Source organism: Podospora pseudocomata, chromosome 5 (assembly GCF_035222375.1).
Source record: "Podospora pseudocomata strain CBS 415.72m chromosome 5, whole genome shotgun sequence".
NCBI classification, from domain to species: domain Eukaryota; kingdom Fungi; phylum Ascomycota; class Sordariomycetes; order Sordariales; family Podosporaceae; genus Podospora; species Podospora pseudocomata.
In genome coordinates, this window is record NC_085889.1 from 536,575 (window position 1) to 555,905 (window position 19,331).

Below are 19,331 nucleotides of genomic sequence, written 5' to 3' on the forward strand. Positions count from 1 at the left end.
TACCTTAACCATCCAGTTCTCGGTATCCACCATTGATCTAGCTAATGTCAGGGCTTGGACCATCGCAAAACCTTCTTGAAGAAGCGGTTTGGGGAGGATATCTGCTGGAAGGGATCGAATCTCACTGTCACTCCGTCATTTGGAGAATTGTTCGAGCTATGGAGGCGCAATATCGGAATTTTCCTTTTTTTGTTGGTGCCTACCGCGTGGTTAGCACGGTTACTGATAATCTACATGCGTTTAGCATTCTCAATTCAACCTCACGTCGACATGACTAGGTATCGATATGAGATCTCGAGCTTCTCAATGTGGCGGAGCGGTGTCATGAAGTTTGTTCACCGCATCTTTGCCTTGCCGTCGCCATTCCGAGATTTTCCTAATCCGATGTAAACAGCAAGGCGGGGATCGGGTCAGGGGTTGAAGAACAGGCTCACGGTGGAAGTTCGGGCGTGAGCGGGTGAGGACATTGGTGGGGTGCTCGGACCCGCGCCATATGGATCTCATTGCGGGACGGAACAACTCTTGACGACCATCTCCCACAAAAAGAATAGTTCCATGAGCTCAGTTCCCTCGTCTAAGTACATCAACCAATCGAAGCATTAGTGGTTTAGTGGTAAAATCCATCGTTGCCATCGATGGGCCCCGTGTTCGATTCACGGCTGATGCATCTTTTGATGGTTGGACATTGCACCTCCTTCTTGACCCCAGATTGGTTTTGTTTTTCAAGCATAGCGGTGATGGTTTCTTGCCATCGCGAGGTGCACTAGTGGTTCTTGGAAGTAATGTGAGGTATCTAGGTATGTGGTTATACAAGTAAATGTAAAAATATATTTTTGTATTAGTTATTTAGTTTGTTTAAGAAATAATGTGTGGGATAGGTAAAGTGAGAATGTTAAGCATAGTAAAGATTAACGTACATTATAAGCGAGTGACCCATAAAAGCGAGTGACCCACTTCCCACCACGCCGTAACAAACTATCCTCAATTATACCGCAACAACACTAGGAAGCAACTACAATTGTATTAGAAACGGCTGAATCAGATGATTCCCCAGCCTCCTGACAAGTGCGCGCGTTATGGCCAGGCTTGCCGCACACACCACAGCACCGAACCTTCGTATGAGACCCCCCTGCACCACCACCATCCGGCTGCGTTTCTTGCACTCCCTCTCCACCCACGGCCTTGTTATCCAGTAGATCGTGTGCATCTTGCACAGTAAGTTATCCTCCGAGACGTACGCGTGTTTTTTTAGCTCTCCGGCGTTTGCTTAGTGCCTCATTGGCCTTACGGAGCGACGAGACCTCTGCACGAAGGAGAGCCACCTGGTGCATCATAGCCGTTGTACCCTTAGTAAGCTGGTCTACCGCAGCCAACATTGAAGTCGGGGAGCTATTTTGATGGTTGGTAGTGCGAGTCTTAATAAGCGTTGACTGTGAATTCGCTTCTCGAGGGTTGTGTGGTGTCTAGGAGACCCAAGGTTGTGCAGTGCTGGGCCGTGAGGTCGGGGGTGTTGGCGTACGAAGCTTTACATCCAGCTTAGAAAGCACCCTTTCTGAATCATACGGTACAAAGCCAGCACCCGCAAAGCCACCCTGTATATTCTTCTCTGTTATAGAGGCGAAGAAGGCCTCGCGGAAGGCACAGAGGAACTCGAGCTTGTGTGACGAACCCCTATCCAGAACCTCTGAAAGGGATACTGGTTGAAGACACTTCTGAACAATCCTGGTTCGGTACAGCTAAACAGTGTACAACAATGGCTTGTCTCAATCACAATAGTCTGAGTACCAACGATTGTGACTTGTATTGCATACTGCGGAACTGTCTATCTACACCAGCCAGTTCCTCCGTATATATAGACCAGTGGACCGTGAAGTGCTAACCCTGCTATGGCCCCGATCACTCCTAGCACATTGCATCCTGCAAAGTGCTCGTCGTGCTATGCCTTCGATCACCCCGAGCATCTTGCATCCTGCAGAGTGCTCGTGGGTCTTGGCGCCATAGCACTTCTGGCCGGCCCCTATTGGCTGTCTCCTGACTTTCCTAATGATTGGCTGGGGACGTCCTGCGCCCCACATACTGCGCGACCTGCCGTTTGGTTAACTGTGACATCAGTGCCACGGCAACTGTCGAATGCTGCAGTCAAAGTCTTCTTCGCTCTCAGTGTACTGCGCTGATAGCTATTTGAGCCTGTATTTACAAGCCTCAATAGCACCTATTTCAACAGGAGCTTTTAATACGTTACTAATTCGAAGGCTCTTAAAAAGAATAAAAAAGTAAGGGTAATATCAGAGTCGAAATCGTCGTTTGATACGCGAATAAGAATGCCAATCATGATTCTTGTGGTAAACAGAAAGATCGCGTAAATCTGATCTTTGGTTGGAGATTTGTCGAGGTGGATCAAACGCTTACCGCTGGATCTGCACCCAACAACCACTTGACAGCATTTTGGGCTGTCAAGTCTGTTTTCCCGTCACTCTTTTGTTGCCTCAGGTATCTAGGGTACCTTAATAGTTAGCTAGGTGATTACCCGTTAAACGATACTTGTGACGGCTGTGACGGCGTCACCATATATATACCACTGGAGCGAGCCAAGCCTGCAAGCTTGGCTTACTTGTAGCTTTTGATAGCAATCACAGTGGGTATGGTGCAGTGGTCCGGCCTGCCGTGACAATACTAGTCTTGTCCGCTCCTAGCATTTTGCGTTGCACTATCTCACTTGTGACAAGGATTGCATTGTGTGCAATGCCCCAAGGTTTATGGAGCGAGCGAAAGCCGTAATGCCTCGGTGAAAACCTTGTGAAATACAAGGTTCAGTGATGAAAAGAATAACAATGACAGCATAGCTACCTAGGCACCTTTGTCTTCAGGTTTGATGTCCTTGTTTACCAGAGTGGAGCCAGCCCCTGAACCCCTGAATTTTGAGCTCCACCTTGCAACAAACAAAAACCATCTATATGGGGACTTGTGGCTTTTACGGCTACTGATTGTGCCACTTTGATTCCAGATAGAATGAGAAGCGTCAGCAGATCGTTCAACTTCCGCTAGAAAGCGTGTCAATACACGGGCCGCTGCGTATGTCGAGGCTCAATTACGCCTCAAGTACCTTACGTACTTAGTGTGATCAGTTATGCAGATACGGTCCCTGATATCACGCAGCTTGTTTCCAAGTCTTGACCAAATTCTCATCATAATGTGGACTTTAGAGGAATTCCCAATTAATAAGGGCCTTGCAGCGTGTGAATGGGTTAGGGTTCTTAGAGGCTCATTTACATAGCGCAGATGAAGTTCGGACTGATGAGCGGACTTGATGAAGGCGCTGGTTCGGATTGCCAGGTAGGTACCCCGCTTTTGCCACTGCGCGCAAAACAACTGTTGGTGGTCAGATATAGGCTATAAGTACCCCCCAGGAGCCGCTCTTGTAGAAACCAAACTTCGCTGCTCGCAGTCATCGACATTGATCACCATCATCAGCAAACAGCACCCTCATCCTCGCCAAGTTCCTGCATTCACAATATGGCCCGTACAAAGGAAATAACGAGGAGGCGCAGCGACAGTTTGGTGACCTGGACACGGTTCCATCTACCAGTTGAGCGAGAGTGGCCGACATGGGCGGTGGATCACGAGAATGTGCACTTCGGTCCACTGGATGACGTGACCGGTGTGAGAAAGGGATGGTTGGGAAGAATGGTGGAAGATCCTAAGCAGGCTGCCTATATCATCGGTAGGGTTTTTCCACTGCCACATGCGCAAAGGTCCTTTTAGAGCCCACGGCTAATCTGTCATTATGAATCTAGAGTGGGAAGACCTGGAGCACTTGAAACAGTTTCGGTCTTCTCCTGCATGCGCCGCGTTTCTGCGAAATCTACCCGAAAACGACCACAGTTTGCAACTTTCCAGAGACGGCTCCTCTTCAGAACAGAGCTCTTCATCTGTTGAAGACGCATCGTCATCCTCATCTCCAGCGTCGCGATTCCTCACATTGCGAGAATCCACCCAACGACCCAAGTCGGACGTGGAAGGCCGTGTAACCTTCAACGCATTCCTGGTACCACATAAACAAGGTCACGAGACCACATGGAACGCGTACCATGCCCTGAGGGACGAACTCTGCAGTTTTCAACCACGCGGCTTTGAATTCATTGCAGGCACAGGTCTTCATTGGGAATGTTACATGAATACGTGGTTCTTCGCGCTTGAGGAAGATCAATGGGTGCAAAACAAGTTTGGGAAGTCGGAGCAAACGGACGAGAACACAGACGGTCGGACGGTCATCTGCGAGTTTCACCTTTGGCCACAGAAATATGGTGCCACGCCGGAGCACGAGGAGGCATCGGCATCGGACCCGGAGGCGACGGCGTCATGGAATGAAGCCGTGGCCAAGGTCATGCCTCCCGTTACCGCTTGGGTGCAAGAACGTTGGGATGTTTTGCCTTTGCCGTATTACGAGCCGCCCTATGAGCCTACTGAGGAGGAGCTTGAGCATCACCGGAAGCTGGAGGAGTTCATAAAGTATCACAGAGAAAACCCCAAGCCGGAGGTGAGGTGGTGTGGAACGCGTTTCTGAAATTGTAGTTCAGCCTGAAAGTACCAATTCCATCTGTACACTCTCCCCAGGTAGGTATGTAGCTAGTTGTTCAGAATCAACAGCGGCCTTACAACGAGCTATTCTGAGCAACAGCGCGGTTTTCACACATCTGGTTAAATGCTTAACTTCGCCCAGGTTTACCTGGCTCACTGCTTTGTCCCTTAGGTACCTATTTGTCACCTGGTGGGTATATCACATAGAAGTGTGCAGTTCTTGTACTGAAGATGCTGGGTCGTCTTGCAGCAAAGTCCACAGTTCGAATCACGCCGCTGGTGCCCTGAGTTTCCTAGCATACCTAAAGAATGTATATAACTGTTCCTGACACCCAATGCTCTAAAGCACATTTCTGTTTGCCCGCTCCAATGTCACCCTCATCAGACTCTACGCCACCTCGGTCCTATTACGGGGGTGGCGCTGTAGCCCCATAAACGCGGTTGCTGCCGCTGCCAGTAACACTGAAGTCCCAGTTTCCCCCAATAGACCACGGTTCATTCCCCTCTGGTTGACCCAACATGTGGTACATGTGGGCGACGAAGAAGACATAGTTTTCCGGGTTTCGCTGGGCTTGTCCAGATTTTCTTGATGCAAGGTCTAAAGCGTCAAGGAGAGGATCTGACATCTTCAAGTTAGTGTCTATGCTGAAACAGATCTAGATATGGATGCACACTGCTTACACTTTTCGGCTGGGCCCGACAAATAGTAATCGCCTCCCACAACGTGAAAGACCTCGTGAAGGAGCGTCGCGCTTTTGGGAACAACAAGGGCGAAGTTTGTGCCTTGTGCGATAAGATTGTTTGCATCCCTGTAGTTGTCTGGTTGTGTGCTTCCAACAAAGGCGTGTGGACAGATGATGACGCTTGCATGCTGGCTGTTAGGATCGGTTTCGGTGGCGCCGTCAGTCAGCAGCGGTTTAATGTGAGCAGTGGCGCCTAAATGGTCCCCTTGGCAGAAGTTACCACCCTGTTCATCGAAGTAATAGCCTTTCAGTTTGGTAAAGTCACCAGCCCACCACGGCGAAGCACGTGCGTCCTTGACGAGAGCATCGCGATAGCTTGGTATGTTCTCAATGGTGACTTGGTTGCCGTTCTGATCTACTATGACCTGTCCATTGGAATCAAATGCTGGGCTGTTTGGAGCGCGAGGCACCAGGAAGGTGCTGTCGCAGTGGAGGTGGTTGTATGTGGAGTCGTAGAAGAAGTTGCCATTCTCCTGGTGGTGGTTCAAAAATTCAAAAACGTGGGCGAGGTTATCTGGTCAACGCGTCAGTCCAGCTTTGTACGTGTGCTTCCCGTCGCCTCGTAGCTAACGTGGACCAAAGGGCTCTAGGGAGAATGAGGGTGTTGACGGTCAACACTTACTTTTAATATCATTGACAGCTTTTGGCGTAGCTCGCCCTCCAGTGTTCCTGATACCGAAGAACGTCGACAACGCTCTGCGGACCCCGACATTTTGACGGTAGTTATCGATGGCGGTCAACGCTACGTCAAGGCTTTCGATACTGTCTGAAAGCCAGACATCTAGCGTTGCCATTCGAGCCCCGCAGCCGCCATTGTTGGCGGCATTCTGCTCTACGTCGAAGATGTCGAAGATACCTACTCCGACTGTCAGTGGCAGGAGAGTGAGTAGACACGCAGTCAAAGATAAAATAAAAGATACTGTCGCCATTTCTGTCAAGGCCAAAGACTAAGAGGAGTTTAGAACTGGCCAGTGTTGACGATCCTCGACTGGAGCAGGAGATAGTTCGACAGGCACAGTTTGGTCAAAGGTAGAACAGCTATGAGCGTGCGGATGACCTTCTAATGAAGCGTAAAGATGCACATCCTGCTCCTCTCAAAGCTGAGCGCTCCCGTCGGATGTCATCTCGGATCACTTATGCCACGCCTTGGTGACATAGCTCCGGTCGGGCTTTGCAAGCCCGCACCTCTCTAGCACAAGTCCGCTTCGCCTGAAGGGTTCGGTGACACTCAGTGGGCCTAACAGGTATGTAGTCTGACCCCAGGCTCCCGGCCTACAGGATGACAGGGGTTGGCACGTGGTTCTACAGGATCAGGGAACGAGGGTCCCAGTGAGGAGAATGAAGCAGGTAGCCTAACTCCCGATTATGTTCTTCCCAGTGATCAGCCGTGCAAGGCAGAGCTACAGTCCGACAGATAAGCCTGTGCAGCCGATTAGGAACTCACGAAACAGGGATATAAACCTGTTTTGAAGGCTCGACCTTTTGCTCACCGGCTCGCATGGCGGAAAGGGGTTGTCCGATGATCCATTCTGTAGCATGACAAGATCTGCTGATTGGTGCTGGCCCTGTCGAATGTTGGCTTCTAACTCTGGATTAAGGCTAAGAGGGAATCCTGCCAACTGCGAAGCCGTGATATAGTTTGACTGGTGGTGTACCGAACCGTCTGACCCAGGTGAGGTCATGCTCCAACAACCGCCTGGCGATTGGATTCAGCAGAAGCTCTCTCGGCTCGAAAGGTACCTTATGTAATGTGTAACGTGGAGTCCGAGATGATATAAGTTTGGAGAAACGATGTCTACCTTGGTCATGTGGTTTAATCCGAGGTCCAAGATCCATGTTGTGTGCTTCGTCGTACCATGGTGGGGTATGTGCAGTAAGAGCTCAAAAAGAAGGAAGAGAGAAGAACAAAAAGATCGCGACCCGCAATCTGTAAGTCCGAGGCAGAATGGGTGGCAGGCGGTTCCAAGGCTGCTCCAGCAAGGCTGATGAATGGCTGATGGATGAGCCACTTTTTGCAACAAAGGTCGCATTTCAAGTTTTCAATGGTAACACAGACTAGGTAGGTACCGAGGTCATGTAATAGGTAGGTATACGTCTTATTATTTCCAGGCTAGCAGTTGCCTGAATCATGATCCATCTCGATATTGGGCGAATCATCCATGCGCATAGAGATATTACACAGCATAGAAATGCCAGGCCGCAGGAAGAAACGTCCTGCCATCAACGCAAACCAGGAAATGCTTGTCTAATCCAAGCTTAACCAAGGGTGTTGAATTATGCTAGTCTCAACTGTACCTACCTTACTCTTTTACAGAACCATGATCTTGCACATGCCTAAAGCGACAACATGATAGGTACCTATCTTACCACTGGTTCTGTAGCCGCTGGAATATGAGTTCATTCCGCCATCAATGGTGGTGGAAATGCGTGTAAATGGAGCGGAAACACTTGGTGAGAACAGCAGCAGACTCTGAGAAGGACTGCCCTTCTGGCTTTCCTTAGGACAAGAAGGAAATGACTTTATCATGCCAAACTATAGCCACCTCTCCTGCCGAATCCTTCGAGGTACTCCAAATGGTAGAGATATCATGTACCAATAAAGCCTCGTCAGCATTAGAGGAAGCGGTATCACAAGATCGGACTTGTTGTCCGGTCACTAGGTACCTAGGTACAGTCCTCCCATCCCACGACGGCCGCCAGGTAGCCAGGCTCGGATTTAGATTTCCTCGGCAGTTCAACATCGCCATGAATAGAGTCTGTGGTATTATCACCGTAGGTAGGTAGGTAAGGTAAGGTAGTGAACATATTTCATAGAGCGGGATAGAAGTTGCAATTGAAATGGATGTGCCGCAGCTTGGCACATGCAGGTAGTACAGGTATCGTCGCTACCTACCTACCTTACGAATCACACCATGAATCAATGCCGGTACTCGACCTCATCACCGTGAAATATGTGGCTGACACTTCGGACTTTCGGACGTGAAGAGGTGCTTTGAAGATCACTGCGCCTACTGTACCATCCCGAGCAAGGCTTATGCGGTCCTCTTCCTTTCCCCATGTCGAAGGATGACCCCGCATGACCGACTCTTCCGATAGCCCGTCCTTAGTCCCAAGATACGGGGTTTTCACGCCGGGGTATCGTTCACACTGGTCATAGCTCCAATAGCCTCGCAACGACTGTCCAATGGCGAGGCATTCTATGTCAGCGTTGTTTTAGATGATATCTTCAACGATTTCCTCCCCTCCACCATGGCTTTTCAATTCTGCTAACACGCTGCTCTGCATCTATTGATCCATCGCTGTGAATGCTGAACCAGTACAGCAGCATGATGGCATCTTTGACTTTTTTCTTTACTATACTAGCTACACTATGGAGCCTCGTGCAGTCGGCCAGCCCGGTTTGGGTCCCGCACACAGCTGGCAGCATCAACGCACCACGCGACTCCAACACGACTAAAATTTCTTACACTTCGCAAGTATGATATGCCTCCCTACATTGTCTATGAGAAATGGAATGTTGACAGCTCCCTTCAAAGCCCGCTCCGGCATACATGGTTGACAACCAACACAACTACTACAAGGCAGCACCCGATAAAGGAATACACAATGGCCCAGTCTGGGCTTACTCAGGGAGCCTGGACAGTTATCTCAGGAATCTCCGTCAGGGTACTGTCCTTCGCGGCGGCTACAAAGGCGACAGCGCCATCAAGTCAACGAGTTTCACTTCCAAAAGCAAGCGGCAGTCGTCAGACTTTTGGCTCGCAAGTTTAGGCCCTTTGGGCACTGTAAGTCTCACCCGCGCTGTTCAGTGTTAATCCCCATCATTGATGATCTAACCTTTTGCTTTTGAGATAGCAACCACATGCTGGCGGAGATAATTACCAGTTCTTCCGTAATGTCGTCGATGACTTTGGCGCCGACAATACGGGAGAAACTGATGCCAGTGAGGCCCTCAACGCGGCCTCTGCTAGCTGGAACAAAGACTCAGCCGGTGACTCTCGTACGCGGTGCGGCGAGGAGTGCGGCAATACTTTCTCGCAAGGCGCAATCGTCTACTTCCCTCCCGGTACCTACAAGATCTGCTCGCCTGTGGTTCAGTATTATTACACGCAGTTCATAGGCAACCCAAACGACATGCCCGTGATTAAAGGGTGCGATGACTTCAAAGGCATCGCTCTCTTTGACGTGAACCCCTACATTCCTGGTTCTTCAGGAAAGCAGTGGTATATCAATCAGAATCAGTTCTTTCGGCAAATCCGAAACTTTCGCTTTGACCTCACTGAGATGCCCGAGTTGACGGGCGAGAATGACCAGAACCTGGCACCCACGGGAATCCATTGGCAGGTCTCTCAAGCCACATCACTGCAAAACCTGGTGTTTGATATGCCTAAGACAAGCAGCACAACGGCTGTAGGTATCTTCACCGAGAATGGCAGCGGCGGGTTTGTCTCTGACATCGAATTCAACGGGGGCAACATCGGCTGGCGCGCGGGCTCTCAGCAATATACTGCGCGCAACCTTGTTTTCAACCAGTGCAAGACAGCTGTTCAGATGATCTGGGACTGGGGCTGGAACTGGCAGCAAATCACAGTTAACGGTGGTGGCATCGGCTTCAATATCTCAGGAGTGGGTGGTGATGCCGGCCAAGGAATAGGCAGTGTTTCCATCATCGATTCCAAGATCAATGATGTAATCATTGGTATCCTGACGAATGACCTTCCCAGTTCACCAAACATCGTCCTCGACAACACTGTTTTCGAGAATGTGGTCAGCCCAGTCCTCGCGGAAGGCAACGGTGGCACCCTTCTCCGTGGAAACACAGACCTGTGGGCTACGGGAAAGCGGTACAATGGCTCAGAAGGCTCTATCCAGACCGGCCCCGTTGAAGCACCTGGCAGGGGTGAAGGACTCAACGGCGACGATGGTAAGCTCTTTGTACGATCACGGCCACAGTACGGAAGCCGTGGTACTGATGCCTTCTTGGTCGCGACTACGGATGGGAAGTGCAAGAACGACGCGACCGGTGACCAGGCCTTCTGCATCAACAGCTTCCTACAACGTGCTCTGGAGGAAGACAAGATCGCATACTTTCCGGCCGGAGTATATGCGGTTGGATCTACAGTATTGATTCCTACCGGGTCCATCGTGCAAGGCTCCTTGTGGTCTCAGATCCTTGGGTCTGGGTACTACTTCAGCGACATGAAAAATCCAAAGGTCATGGTTCAAGTCGGCAACAAAGGCGACATTGGCACGCTGGAGATCAATGACATGTTATTTTCGGTACGTGGCGCTACTGCGGGTGCCATTATGATGGAGTGGAACGTTGCAGCGGTCTCTCAAGGAGCAGCCGCGATGTGGGATTCGCATTTCCGTGTCGGCGGCGCCTTGGGCACTGACCTTGACCTCACTACATGTCCAAAGTTCACCAACAAAGCCGAGTGTATTGCCGCCTCTATAATGTTCCGGATTACCCCCCAGGCTAATGGCTACTTTGAGAATGTGTGGGCGTGGGTCAGCGATCATGACAACGATAAGACGATTGTCGACGTCCCCGATTCAAGCTCCACACAAATTTCCATTTTTGGTGCCCGGGGCATGCTCATTGAATCCCAGGGCCCAACCTGGTTCTATGGCGGTGGCTCCGAGCACTCGGTTCTCTACAACTACCTCATCAGCGGCGCCAAGAGCGTGTACCTGGGCCATATCCAGACCGAGTCGCCTTATTATCAGCCCAGACCCAGACCTCCGGAGCCTTTCCGCGCTGCCGCCTCCTTTCCCAACGACCCAGATTTCAGTGACTGCGAGGTCACAGGCGATGGGCGGGATGATCGTTGCAACTACGCCTGGGGCTTGCAGATCATTGATTCAAAGGATGTCATGATTCACTCTGCCGGCCTTTACAGTTTCTTCAACGAGTATCTTCAGGACTGCATACCTACACACAACTGCCAGGACCGCATCCTCGAAGTGAAGGGCTCGACCGGCGTGGTCATCTTCAATTTGTTTACGGTTGCCACCGTCAACATCGCCACTGGCATCGACGACACCAGCATCCCGCAGGATAGCAATCAGCGTGGCTTCACCACCGAGATCAGCGTGTGGGTACCTCTTCCGGGGTCAGACAATGTCGATATTGTGTTTGTCGATACCAATGTGTGGAACACACCAACTCTCAGTTGCCCGGCCAAGTCCTGTATGATGATTCTCCCGACAAGCTCCCTGGAATCATCGACCACCATCCATCCCAGCAGCTACACGACCTCGCTGGAGTATGGAGAAATCTCCAGCACCACTATCGGGGGAGTTCCGACGACGGTCTTTGTGACCACAACTACTACCGTAACTCTTTCGATCCCCCCGATTGTCACTGATGGCATCCCCTTTTCCAACGTCAACGTCTCAACGACAGGAGCGATGCCCATCACCCTTTATCCAAGCGTGAACGTCCCACCTGTTATTGTCACGTTGCCAGATGGGCAGGGTAGCGAGACCACTCGAACCGTCACCGTTCCACCTTGGCCTCAGATTGATGGCGGTCCCTTAGTTATGTACACCGACCCGGCGACACTCAATAGCAGTACGGGCCAGCTGGCCAAGAATACCACGTATTTCACCCCCATCAGCACCCTCTTTACGGTGCGGGGAGCCACAGTGACAACAGTAACGTTTCCAGCTTCGACAGAGGTCTTTACCATCGACTGTCCCGCGACAACATCGTTGGTCTTCGCCACGCCAGCAATTGCAGTTGCCACTACGTGTACCGAAAGTGCCGAACTGACGCTTAACTTCGCGTGCCCAACTACGCGGGTGTTCACATTCCTCGGGCCTGACCTGGCGGATGCCACCGTTGACTGCTCTCTAGTGACAGCCTGGAAGACTGGGTCTACCTCGACCGAGGAGCCGCTACCTGTCTTCACTACCTGGCCTCAAGGTGGAAGGATCGTGCCCGAAGAGGAGGAAATCGATGAACCTGAGCCGGACGAGGACGGCGACGGCGTACACGTTCCCTGCAAGGCCTGGTTCTTCTTCTTCTGCATCTCCTTTGGAGAGGTCCGGATCGGTTCCTGGCACTGGACCTTGCCCCCGGGAATCTACGGGCCCGGTCCCCCGCCGATTGGCATCATCCACCCTCCTCCGGGAATCGACATCCGCGGTAACCTCCCCAACTGGCCGCGGATTACCATCGGATGGGACTACCGCCTCACCACCGAGTCGGAACCCGAGTGCACCAAGCAGACGGCCGAGGCTTGCACCACATCCAACTTTGTCACGGACGGCACGACAAGGTCTTCGACTACACGGTGCGAGACCATCACCGGTTGCTCCATCAGCGTCTCGGACTCCACCACCGATGTGTTTGGAACCCAAACAGCTGCCCCTATCGGCATATTCAACGACGAGTCATGGGCCACCATGACGATGGGTGATGAATACACCAACGCGGTGTTAGCAGCTCTAGAATCACGCCTCGCCCGCGAGGAGGCCAGTGCCGGAGCCACCACCATCCAATTCACCTCAGGCGCCACCCCCGGACCAACCTGCCAAGGCGGGAGCACCGCCTGCGGCGGCACCGTCTGTTCCGGGTACTGGTGCAACCCGTCCCCAACCGCACCACCGCCAGGCTTCCGCGACCCAAAAGACCCCAGTTCAGAAGGCTACGTCGCACCGACAACAACAATCAGCGACACCACAAGCACATCCTCCTCTCCCACAAGCAACCCTAACTTCACCCCTCTCACCCGCGGCCCGATCGGCTGCTTCGACGAGGCCGACTTCCCCGGCCACGGCGACATCCAAAGCGGGGAACAAGACGACGGCTCCCTCGCTTTCAGCGACATCCGGCTTGACATGGGCGACGACGACACGATCGGACCGGGGGATAACCCGATACGCCTGCGTTGGACGGACGGGAATGATGTCAACTACGATTACCAGGCTGAGTGGGTGGCCGGTTGCGAAACGGAGGTGGCGAGGCAGAGCTTTGGGTTCCCGTTGGGAAGCCCGAGTTTGATTACGGCTTATCTTTTGGTCAGGGAGGATTATACAATGTGTAAGTTGGTTGTTCTTACCTACTTTCTCTCTCTCTCTCACGGTATCCTGGCTGACACTACTTGTTTGTAAACAGGTGACAATGGCGGCGTTGGTGGATCCACTCAAGTCGGGTGCCTTTTGTACAGTTTTGTAGGTGGACTCGGCAACGAACCGACGGATCCCTGTGATGTGTTTAATTGCGGACAGTGCGGATCGCCGATTGATTCGATAGAGTGCCAGAATTGCTGTCAAGGATGAAGATTTGTGGTGTTGGTGCGGCGGAATACACAATGGGCCAGGCAATTAGAGTCATGTTGAAGTTGTGGGAAAAGAGAAGTAACATTGAGGATTTGAAGTAGCAAAAATAAAAGGTATATATTAGATTGGATAGGTACCCTCTCGGGTGCGTCATTTCTGGCTGATTACCTTAGGTAGATTGGTCCTGAAGTTCGGGTAACATCACGTTCAAGTTTGCGCACAGGCAGGATAGGTGCTCAGCTTGAGAATACCTAGATAGCAATCAACTGCTTCCTGATGCAACCGATGCGACCAGGAAACCTCGGATCGGGGTATGTCATGCGGGAAAATGCTTGTTACCTTATGCTTCGGTGCTCTAAATGAGCGAGGCTTTCAACTTTGACCACCAGGTGTGCCATCCTGGGCGTCGAGCCACGGCGTCTCTTCTTGACGGGAAGCCTGTCTCTTTCCCTTCAGTGTGTGAAGTTTGGTTCCCAGATTCATCCTCACGCTTTTACTCCCACTCTAGCGGAGACTGAAAATCTGCATCGGTGTCCAGCCCAAGCATTCTACGTTCTGCTTGTACCAACTCATATTCCGAGTCCGATCGGGAGTGTCGACAAAGACGTTTGATCGTGCTAAATTCTTCCTAGAAAGATAGTCCAACAGTTAGCAGTACGGTTCCAGGTCGACACCTGTTTGGTAGGTATGCTAACAAGGTACCTAGGTAGGTAGGAGCGGAGGAAAGTAAAAGGCGTTTTGACTTACCTCGGTCAGCTTCTTCTCTGTGTAGATAAAGAAGTTTTTCCCCCTTTGCTTGGGTATCTTTTCCTCGGTATCAGCAGTCGTGTAGGTAGGTAATGACTGAAAGTATTTAACCCCTAGGCGTTCGTTTTTCTCACCAATTTGTATCTGTTGTTCCGGCATACATGTTTCACCGCCCTGAAAATCCAGCTCGTGTCGTGATATGTGAGTTGCACGTATGAAGTGTGCCAACCTGGTGGTGCACCCATCGCCGCGTGTCTAATATAGATTCGACCAGAGACAGCAAGGGCAGATTTCCGTTTGGAAGTGAGAAGGTGCTGGGTGGGCGATTAAGTGAGTTCGAGATACGGGCGTATCTGCCGTTATTCCGCCTAGTGGCCCAAAACTTCGCCTTTGTTTGCCCTCCACCCCTTGCGGTGGTACGGCAGGACACATCCCATTCTGCTCTCCTCTTGTCATCTAAAATCTGAGGAGAGGTAGGGTGGTGGTCCGCGTTGAGATTGGTATAGCAATGTCCACCAAGTCGATCCGGTCTTGGCTGTAGGGCGTCTGCAGGGGCAGCCCAGCATCGGCCGGCTCCGCGTCGTCACGCTCGCTACCCTCGTTGTCCACCTTTGCCTCGGGCGACTTGGCATTTGGAAGCCAACGGTAAGATGCAGACAGGTTCAGGTGTCCGGCACATTCATCATACTGACGACATGGCGACCCCGCGCACACGAGCGTACGGCAGGATACCGGTGTGACAAGGGCTGGTGTTCAGGCTTGGAACAACATAGTTTCAATTCATTTTAATAATCTACAGTGGCCTCAAGATCCTTGATGAGGGATCTTTTCATCCCACTGCTCTGCTCTTCTGCTCATGTATGTATCTCTCTCACTGTGGTCCGTGCTTGTGATGACCTTAAGTATCTGCCAAGTCCAGCACATCCCTCTGCTTATACATGAGCCAATGCCTCTGCTGCTGCCGCCTGTAGCCTGTTGCTTATTTCACTTCCCAACGACTGGCTCAGAGCTTTCAGTTCACTGTGTTGTTGGCTATGCTCCAGGCTGCGAGTGGTTGACGTGTGACAACAAGCGAAGCAAGGTCCCTAAAACATACTCAGTAGGCCTTTAAAGATAGTCAACAAGCATCAAAGATAGTTAATACGACTTGAAGATAGTGGATAGGCCTTAGGAAACCTGAAAACGAGCGGAAATATAATAGAAGGTATTTAAACATCGTGATAGGCTTTAAACGATTAAATACCAGCTCTTTTGGCCGTTCATTTCATTACTACGAGAGATGTAAACTATACGTCTGAGCCGGACATAGAATCCGAGTCTGAATCTGGGCACTCATTAGGATCTGCCATCGATGCCGGCAAGTATCTCACAAAAGCAAAACTCGGGCGTGGTTCATCCAACATACCACGCTCCCGTAGCTTACTCCTCCACTTCATTACCCACTCCTTCCAGACTTGAAGGGCTGCTGCGACCTCCGGTGTCAAGGTGCGGTGCTTTAGGGGTTCCAGGGAAAGCAAGTCGTCCATGCCAAAGTGAGGTCTTGGCTTCCCGTCGACGTAAAAGGTAATGTCGTCAAGGATGCTTTCGTACACCATAAGACCGAAGCCTCGTGAGAGCCACTTGAAGTCAAGCAGGGCCCAGAGGGTGTTGGCAAGGTACAAGCCATAGCGGTCGGCGTGTCCGAGGGTGAGACGGCCCGCGTGGCCATACATCCCTCTAACGGTCTCCAACTCGGTGGGGCCTGTCCATGTGTATGGAGAATTGTCAGGCGGCCCTGGAAAAACGTCCTCTTCTCTCGAGCCTCCGTAAGGCAGGTCGGAATTGTGGTCAAGTAAGAACCGCCTTGGTCCACTTGCTCGCTCCCGTCTTTCGTCATCCATTTCAGTTTCCTCCTTAGATGTTACGCTAATGATGAGATGTTGGAGTGAGTATCTGCTTCTTGAAAGACAGCCGCGATTTTCTCTTTGATAAGCGGGAGAGGTCAGGCCCCGAGGCCCCAAGGCCAGGAAGGACGCTAACAGGCGATAGAAGTTCCATGAGCCGGGAGGAGGATTTGGGTAGTTGTCTGCATCGAAGTCAGACGATACACCGCGGTAACGGCTTAAGAACTCCCCCTGCCTTCCAGCTGGTACCTCGTCGTCGATATCCTCCACGTCCATTATGCGGAATGACGCCTGGAGAGTGTCGAGGTTGATCTGGCTTGGGAGTGGACAACACACCCAGGTTGGGAAAAGTCCGCATTTGGCAATGAAGACGACGTCAATCTCATAGGGGTGGGATTGGGCAGTGGATGAATTCAATAGATACTGGACGTCATAGCGCAGGATCCGGCATGTCAAGAGGAGTGACAGAGCGGGTGGTTGAGGTGGTGTGGTTGGTACCCATATGTCCCAGTCATCGCGGAGCCGGACCCGAGGATCTTGGAAAAATAGGTCGAGGTGATTATAGAGCGTTGCTGTTGATGTCCAAATCACAGAGGCTAGGACTTTGTGGCGGAGTTCGGTTGAGAGGGTGGTTAACGACACTGGGCTGGCCATTTCCGACATGGTAGGTTGTGAGCGTTGCTTGTGGATACAGAAAGGGCTCCCTTTATTTTGGAGAGTCCGTTGAAAAAAGGTAAACTGTGGACTGTAGAGTTCTACCACAAATCGAGAGCGCGGTATCTGGGATTGTGGTTCCAGGGATGGTTGGTTGGTGGTGGAGTTCGTGCTAACAGTGTTGGAGAAAGGGCAAGCCGTCCACTATATACGGATATGCCTTGCCAGTAAAACGACGCGGTGGCCCAAGCGTCTGCGCCAAGCCACCTTCAGTTAGGCAGGTTAATCAAGCGTCGCCGTCCGCCGTGACATCGCTCCCTTTTTGAGAGCAAACCACAGCTGTAAGTGCCACTTCAAACTCGACATCACTTGAACATGTTCATTTTCAGGTTCACAGGGCATTCCATAAGAGATCTATTCACGGTACATGCGAAACACAGAATCACGCGCAACTAAAGCACAGCATCATATGGGATCAAGGTTCTGTTCATCCATCCGATCATCTACATGCCACTGATGCTTTCTTAACAGTGGATATACATAGCTACAATCCTAACATTTATTGACTGCGCCCCTTATTCAGAGGACAGCAACGCAAACATAGGCATTTGCCCACATGCCAGTGCAGTCGTTTTTGACTGCCGGGTTCCATTTGACAAAGTTGGCCTGGGTAATGCGGTAGCGTTGAGTGATGGTCTGGCAGGTCTGACCAGACTGGACGAAGTGGAAAGTCTTGCACGAGGTGGTCATACCGCTCTGGTAAGGGGTGGGTGTCTGGATGCCATTGCCTGGGTTGACGGGCGTGGGCGTGTGTCCGACAATGGAAATGCAAACGTAGTAGTCGAGCCACAGGAGACTGCAGTCGGACTTGACGTAGGGGTTCCAAGTGGTCAGTTGCGCCACGGTGACGCCTTTGGAGGCGGCGATGGTGGCGCACGTGTCTCCAGACTTGACCTTGTAGAACGAGTCACAGTTGTTCACCATATTCGGCTGAATAGGCGTCGGGGTGGCAATACCGTTGCCGACGCTGGTGGTGGTGCTCGGCTTAGTCGGGGTGTGGCCGATGATGGAGACGCAGGCGTAGGCATTGGCCCAGAGTCCAGTGCAGGTTGAGCCCACGCTCGGATTCCAGCTGAGGAACTGAGCCTGGGTGATACCATGTTTTGCCGCAATGATCTCACAGGTGTCACCAACTGCGACGAAGTAGAACTCGTCACAGTTGTTCGCGATGGAGGCTTGAGTAGGCGTGGGGGTGGCGATGCCATTCCCGGGTGTGGTGGGCGACGGTTCATGGCCGATGATAGACACGCAAGCATAGGCATTGGCCCAGAGTCCGGTGCATGACGCGCCAACATTGGGATTCCATGCCTTGAACTGATCCTGGGAGATACGGTATAGAGAGGCAATCGTCTCGCATGTTTGACCGGCCGTGACAAAGTGGAAGGCGTCACAGTTGTTGACGATGCTGGCCTGAGTGGGAGTGGGTGTGGTGATGCCGTTTCCGGGTGTCGTAGTGGTCACTGGAGGAACAACGGTAGATAAGGACGGAGTGGTGGTGGTTGCCGCTTTGGTCGAAGAGATACCCGGCGCAGGTTCGCCGTAAGCCTCAACACAGTACGACTTCCCGACCTCTACCGAGCAAGTAGCAGAGAGGGAAGGATTCTAGCAAACAAGTCAGCAAAGGTCTCCGAACAAGTAAGGGATTAACTCAGCCCAAAGTGCTGCTTCAGAAGACTTACCCATTGTTTAAACAGAGCCAAGGAAATAAAGTTCTCGCTGACAATAGCGTCGCAGGTGGTAGCCGACCTGACATCAGCCCACCAGGTGCAGTAACTCGACGTCTTGGGGTCGTAGGGCAGCGATGGCAATGGGCCATCGCGTGCTTCCAACAAAGGTGCATGTCTGCCAGTAGTCCCAGCCGTGACAAGGCCGGCGGCCAGAACCAGAGCGTATGCAGAAGACAGCATGGTGACTGAGTAGAGATAATGACCCGGTTGGCTGGTGGACTCGGATTGAAGAGAGAGCCTGGTGGACAAGTCTTCAGGTCCGAGATACCGAAGGATTTCAGCTCATTATATAAACCAGCAGGACTGGACAAGCTCTCTTCTGGCCCGATGTCAGTGCAGAGTCTCATTGTTCCGAGCACTGAGCCTTGAAGCCATTCATATCCGCCGAGGCTAGGCCCTCAATGCAGCTACAAACGGATATACATGACTCGATACCGAATCTTAATAGGACTATTGGAACAAGAGCCATGCATAGCCATACCTAACGAACCAACATAGTAACTGTATAGTCGCGACATGGGATTGAAGTTACATTAGGCACAGAACAGTGTATCACTTGAGACAATGCGACCATAGCGGTCGGACCCGAACGAAATCTTTGACAGACCTATCTACTGTTCTGTGAACCGTTTCCTTCCCGGTTGGTTGGT

The 19,331-nt window shown here is 51.7% G+C and overlaps 5 protein-coding genes and 1 non-coding gene across 6 annotated transcripts; 3 read left to right on the forward strand and 3 right to left on the reverse strand.

Annotated features, from left to right (window-relative positions):
* The first annotated feature begins 596 nt into the window (after window positions 1–596).
* Window positions 597–667, forward strand: QC762_0075030. Its single transcript has one exon. It is a non-coding gene; the product is annotated as a tRNA-Gly (tRNA).
* Window positions 668–3,426: 2,759 nt separating this feature from the next.
* On the forward strand, window positions 3,427–4,571 carry QC762_0075040 (uncharacterized protein). Its single transcript, XM_062883786.1, has 2 exons — window positions 3,427–3,721; window positions 3,795–4,571. Exons 1-2 carry the CDS (start codon window positions 3,514–3,516, stop codon window positions 4,562–4,564), a joined length of 978 nt encoding a protein of 325 aa, XP_062741596.1. The 5' UTR covers window positions 3,427–3,513; the 3' UTR covers window positions 4,565–4,571.
* A 414-nt stretch (window positions 4,572–4,985) lies between these two features.
* On the reverse strand, window positions 4,986–6,250 carry QC762_0075050 (uncharacterized protein; the record flags this gene model as incomplete). The annotated part of the gene is made up of 3 exons (XM_062883787.1): window positions 4,986–5,197; window positions 5,260–5,835; window positions 5,944–6,250. 3 exons carry the CDS (start codon window positions 6,248–6,250, stop codon window positions 4,986–4,988), a joined length of 1,095 nt encoding a protein of 364 aa, XP_062741597.1.
* Window positions 6,251–8,872: 2,622 nt separating this feature from the next.
* QC762_0075060 (uncharacterized protein) lies at window positions 8,873–13,610 on the forward strand (the record flags this gene model as incomplete). The annotated part of the gene is made up of 3 exons (XM_062883788.1): window positions 8,873–9,106; window positions 9,177–13,371; window positions 13,447–13,610. The coding sequence occupies 3 exons, from the start codon at window positions 8,873–8,875 to the stop codon at window positions 13,608–13,610; spliced, it is 4,593 nt and encodes a 1,530-aa protein (XP_062741598.1).
* A 2,033-nt stretch (window positions 13,611–15,643) lies between these two features.
* Window positions 15,644–16,903, reverse strand: QC762_501550 (uncharacterized protein; the record flags this gene model as incomplete). Its single annotated transcript, XM_062890578.1, has 1 exon — window positions 15,644–16,903. One exon carries the CDS (start codon window positions 16,901–16,903, stop codon window positions 15,644–15,646), a length of 1,260 nt encoding a protein of 419 aa, XP_062741599.1.
* A 570-nt stretch (window positions 16,904–17,473) lies between these two features.
* QC762_0075080 (uncharacterized protein) lies at window positions 17,474–18,861 on the reverse strand (the record flags this gene model as incomplete). The annotated part of the gene is made up of 2 exons (XM_062883789.1): window positions 17,474–18,556; window positions 18,634–18,861. 2 exons carry the CDS (start codon window positions 18,859–18,861, stop codon window positions 17,474–17,476), a joined length of 1,311 nt encoding a protein of 436 aa, XP_062741600.1.
* Between the last annotated feature and the right edge of the window lie 470 nt (window positions 18,862–19,331).

Coding starts and splice junctions, on each gene's coding strand:
- QC762_0075040 (XM_062883786.1), top strand. CDS start 3,514: ATGGCCCGTACAAAGGAAATAACGAGGAGGCGCAGCGACAGTTTGGTG. Junction 3,722..3,794: donor GCAGGCTGCCTATATCATCG/GTAGGGTTTTTC, acceptor TTATGAATCTAG/AGTGGGAAGACCTGGAGCAC.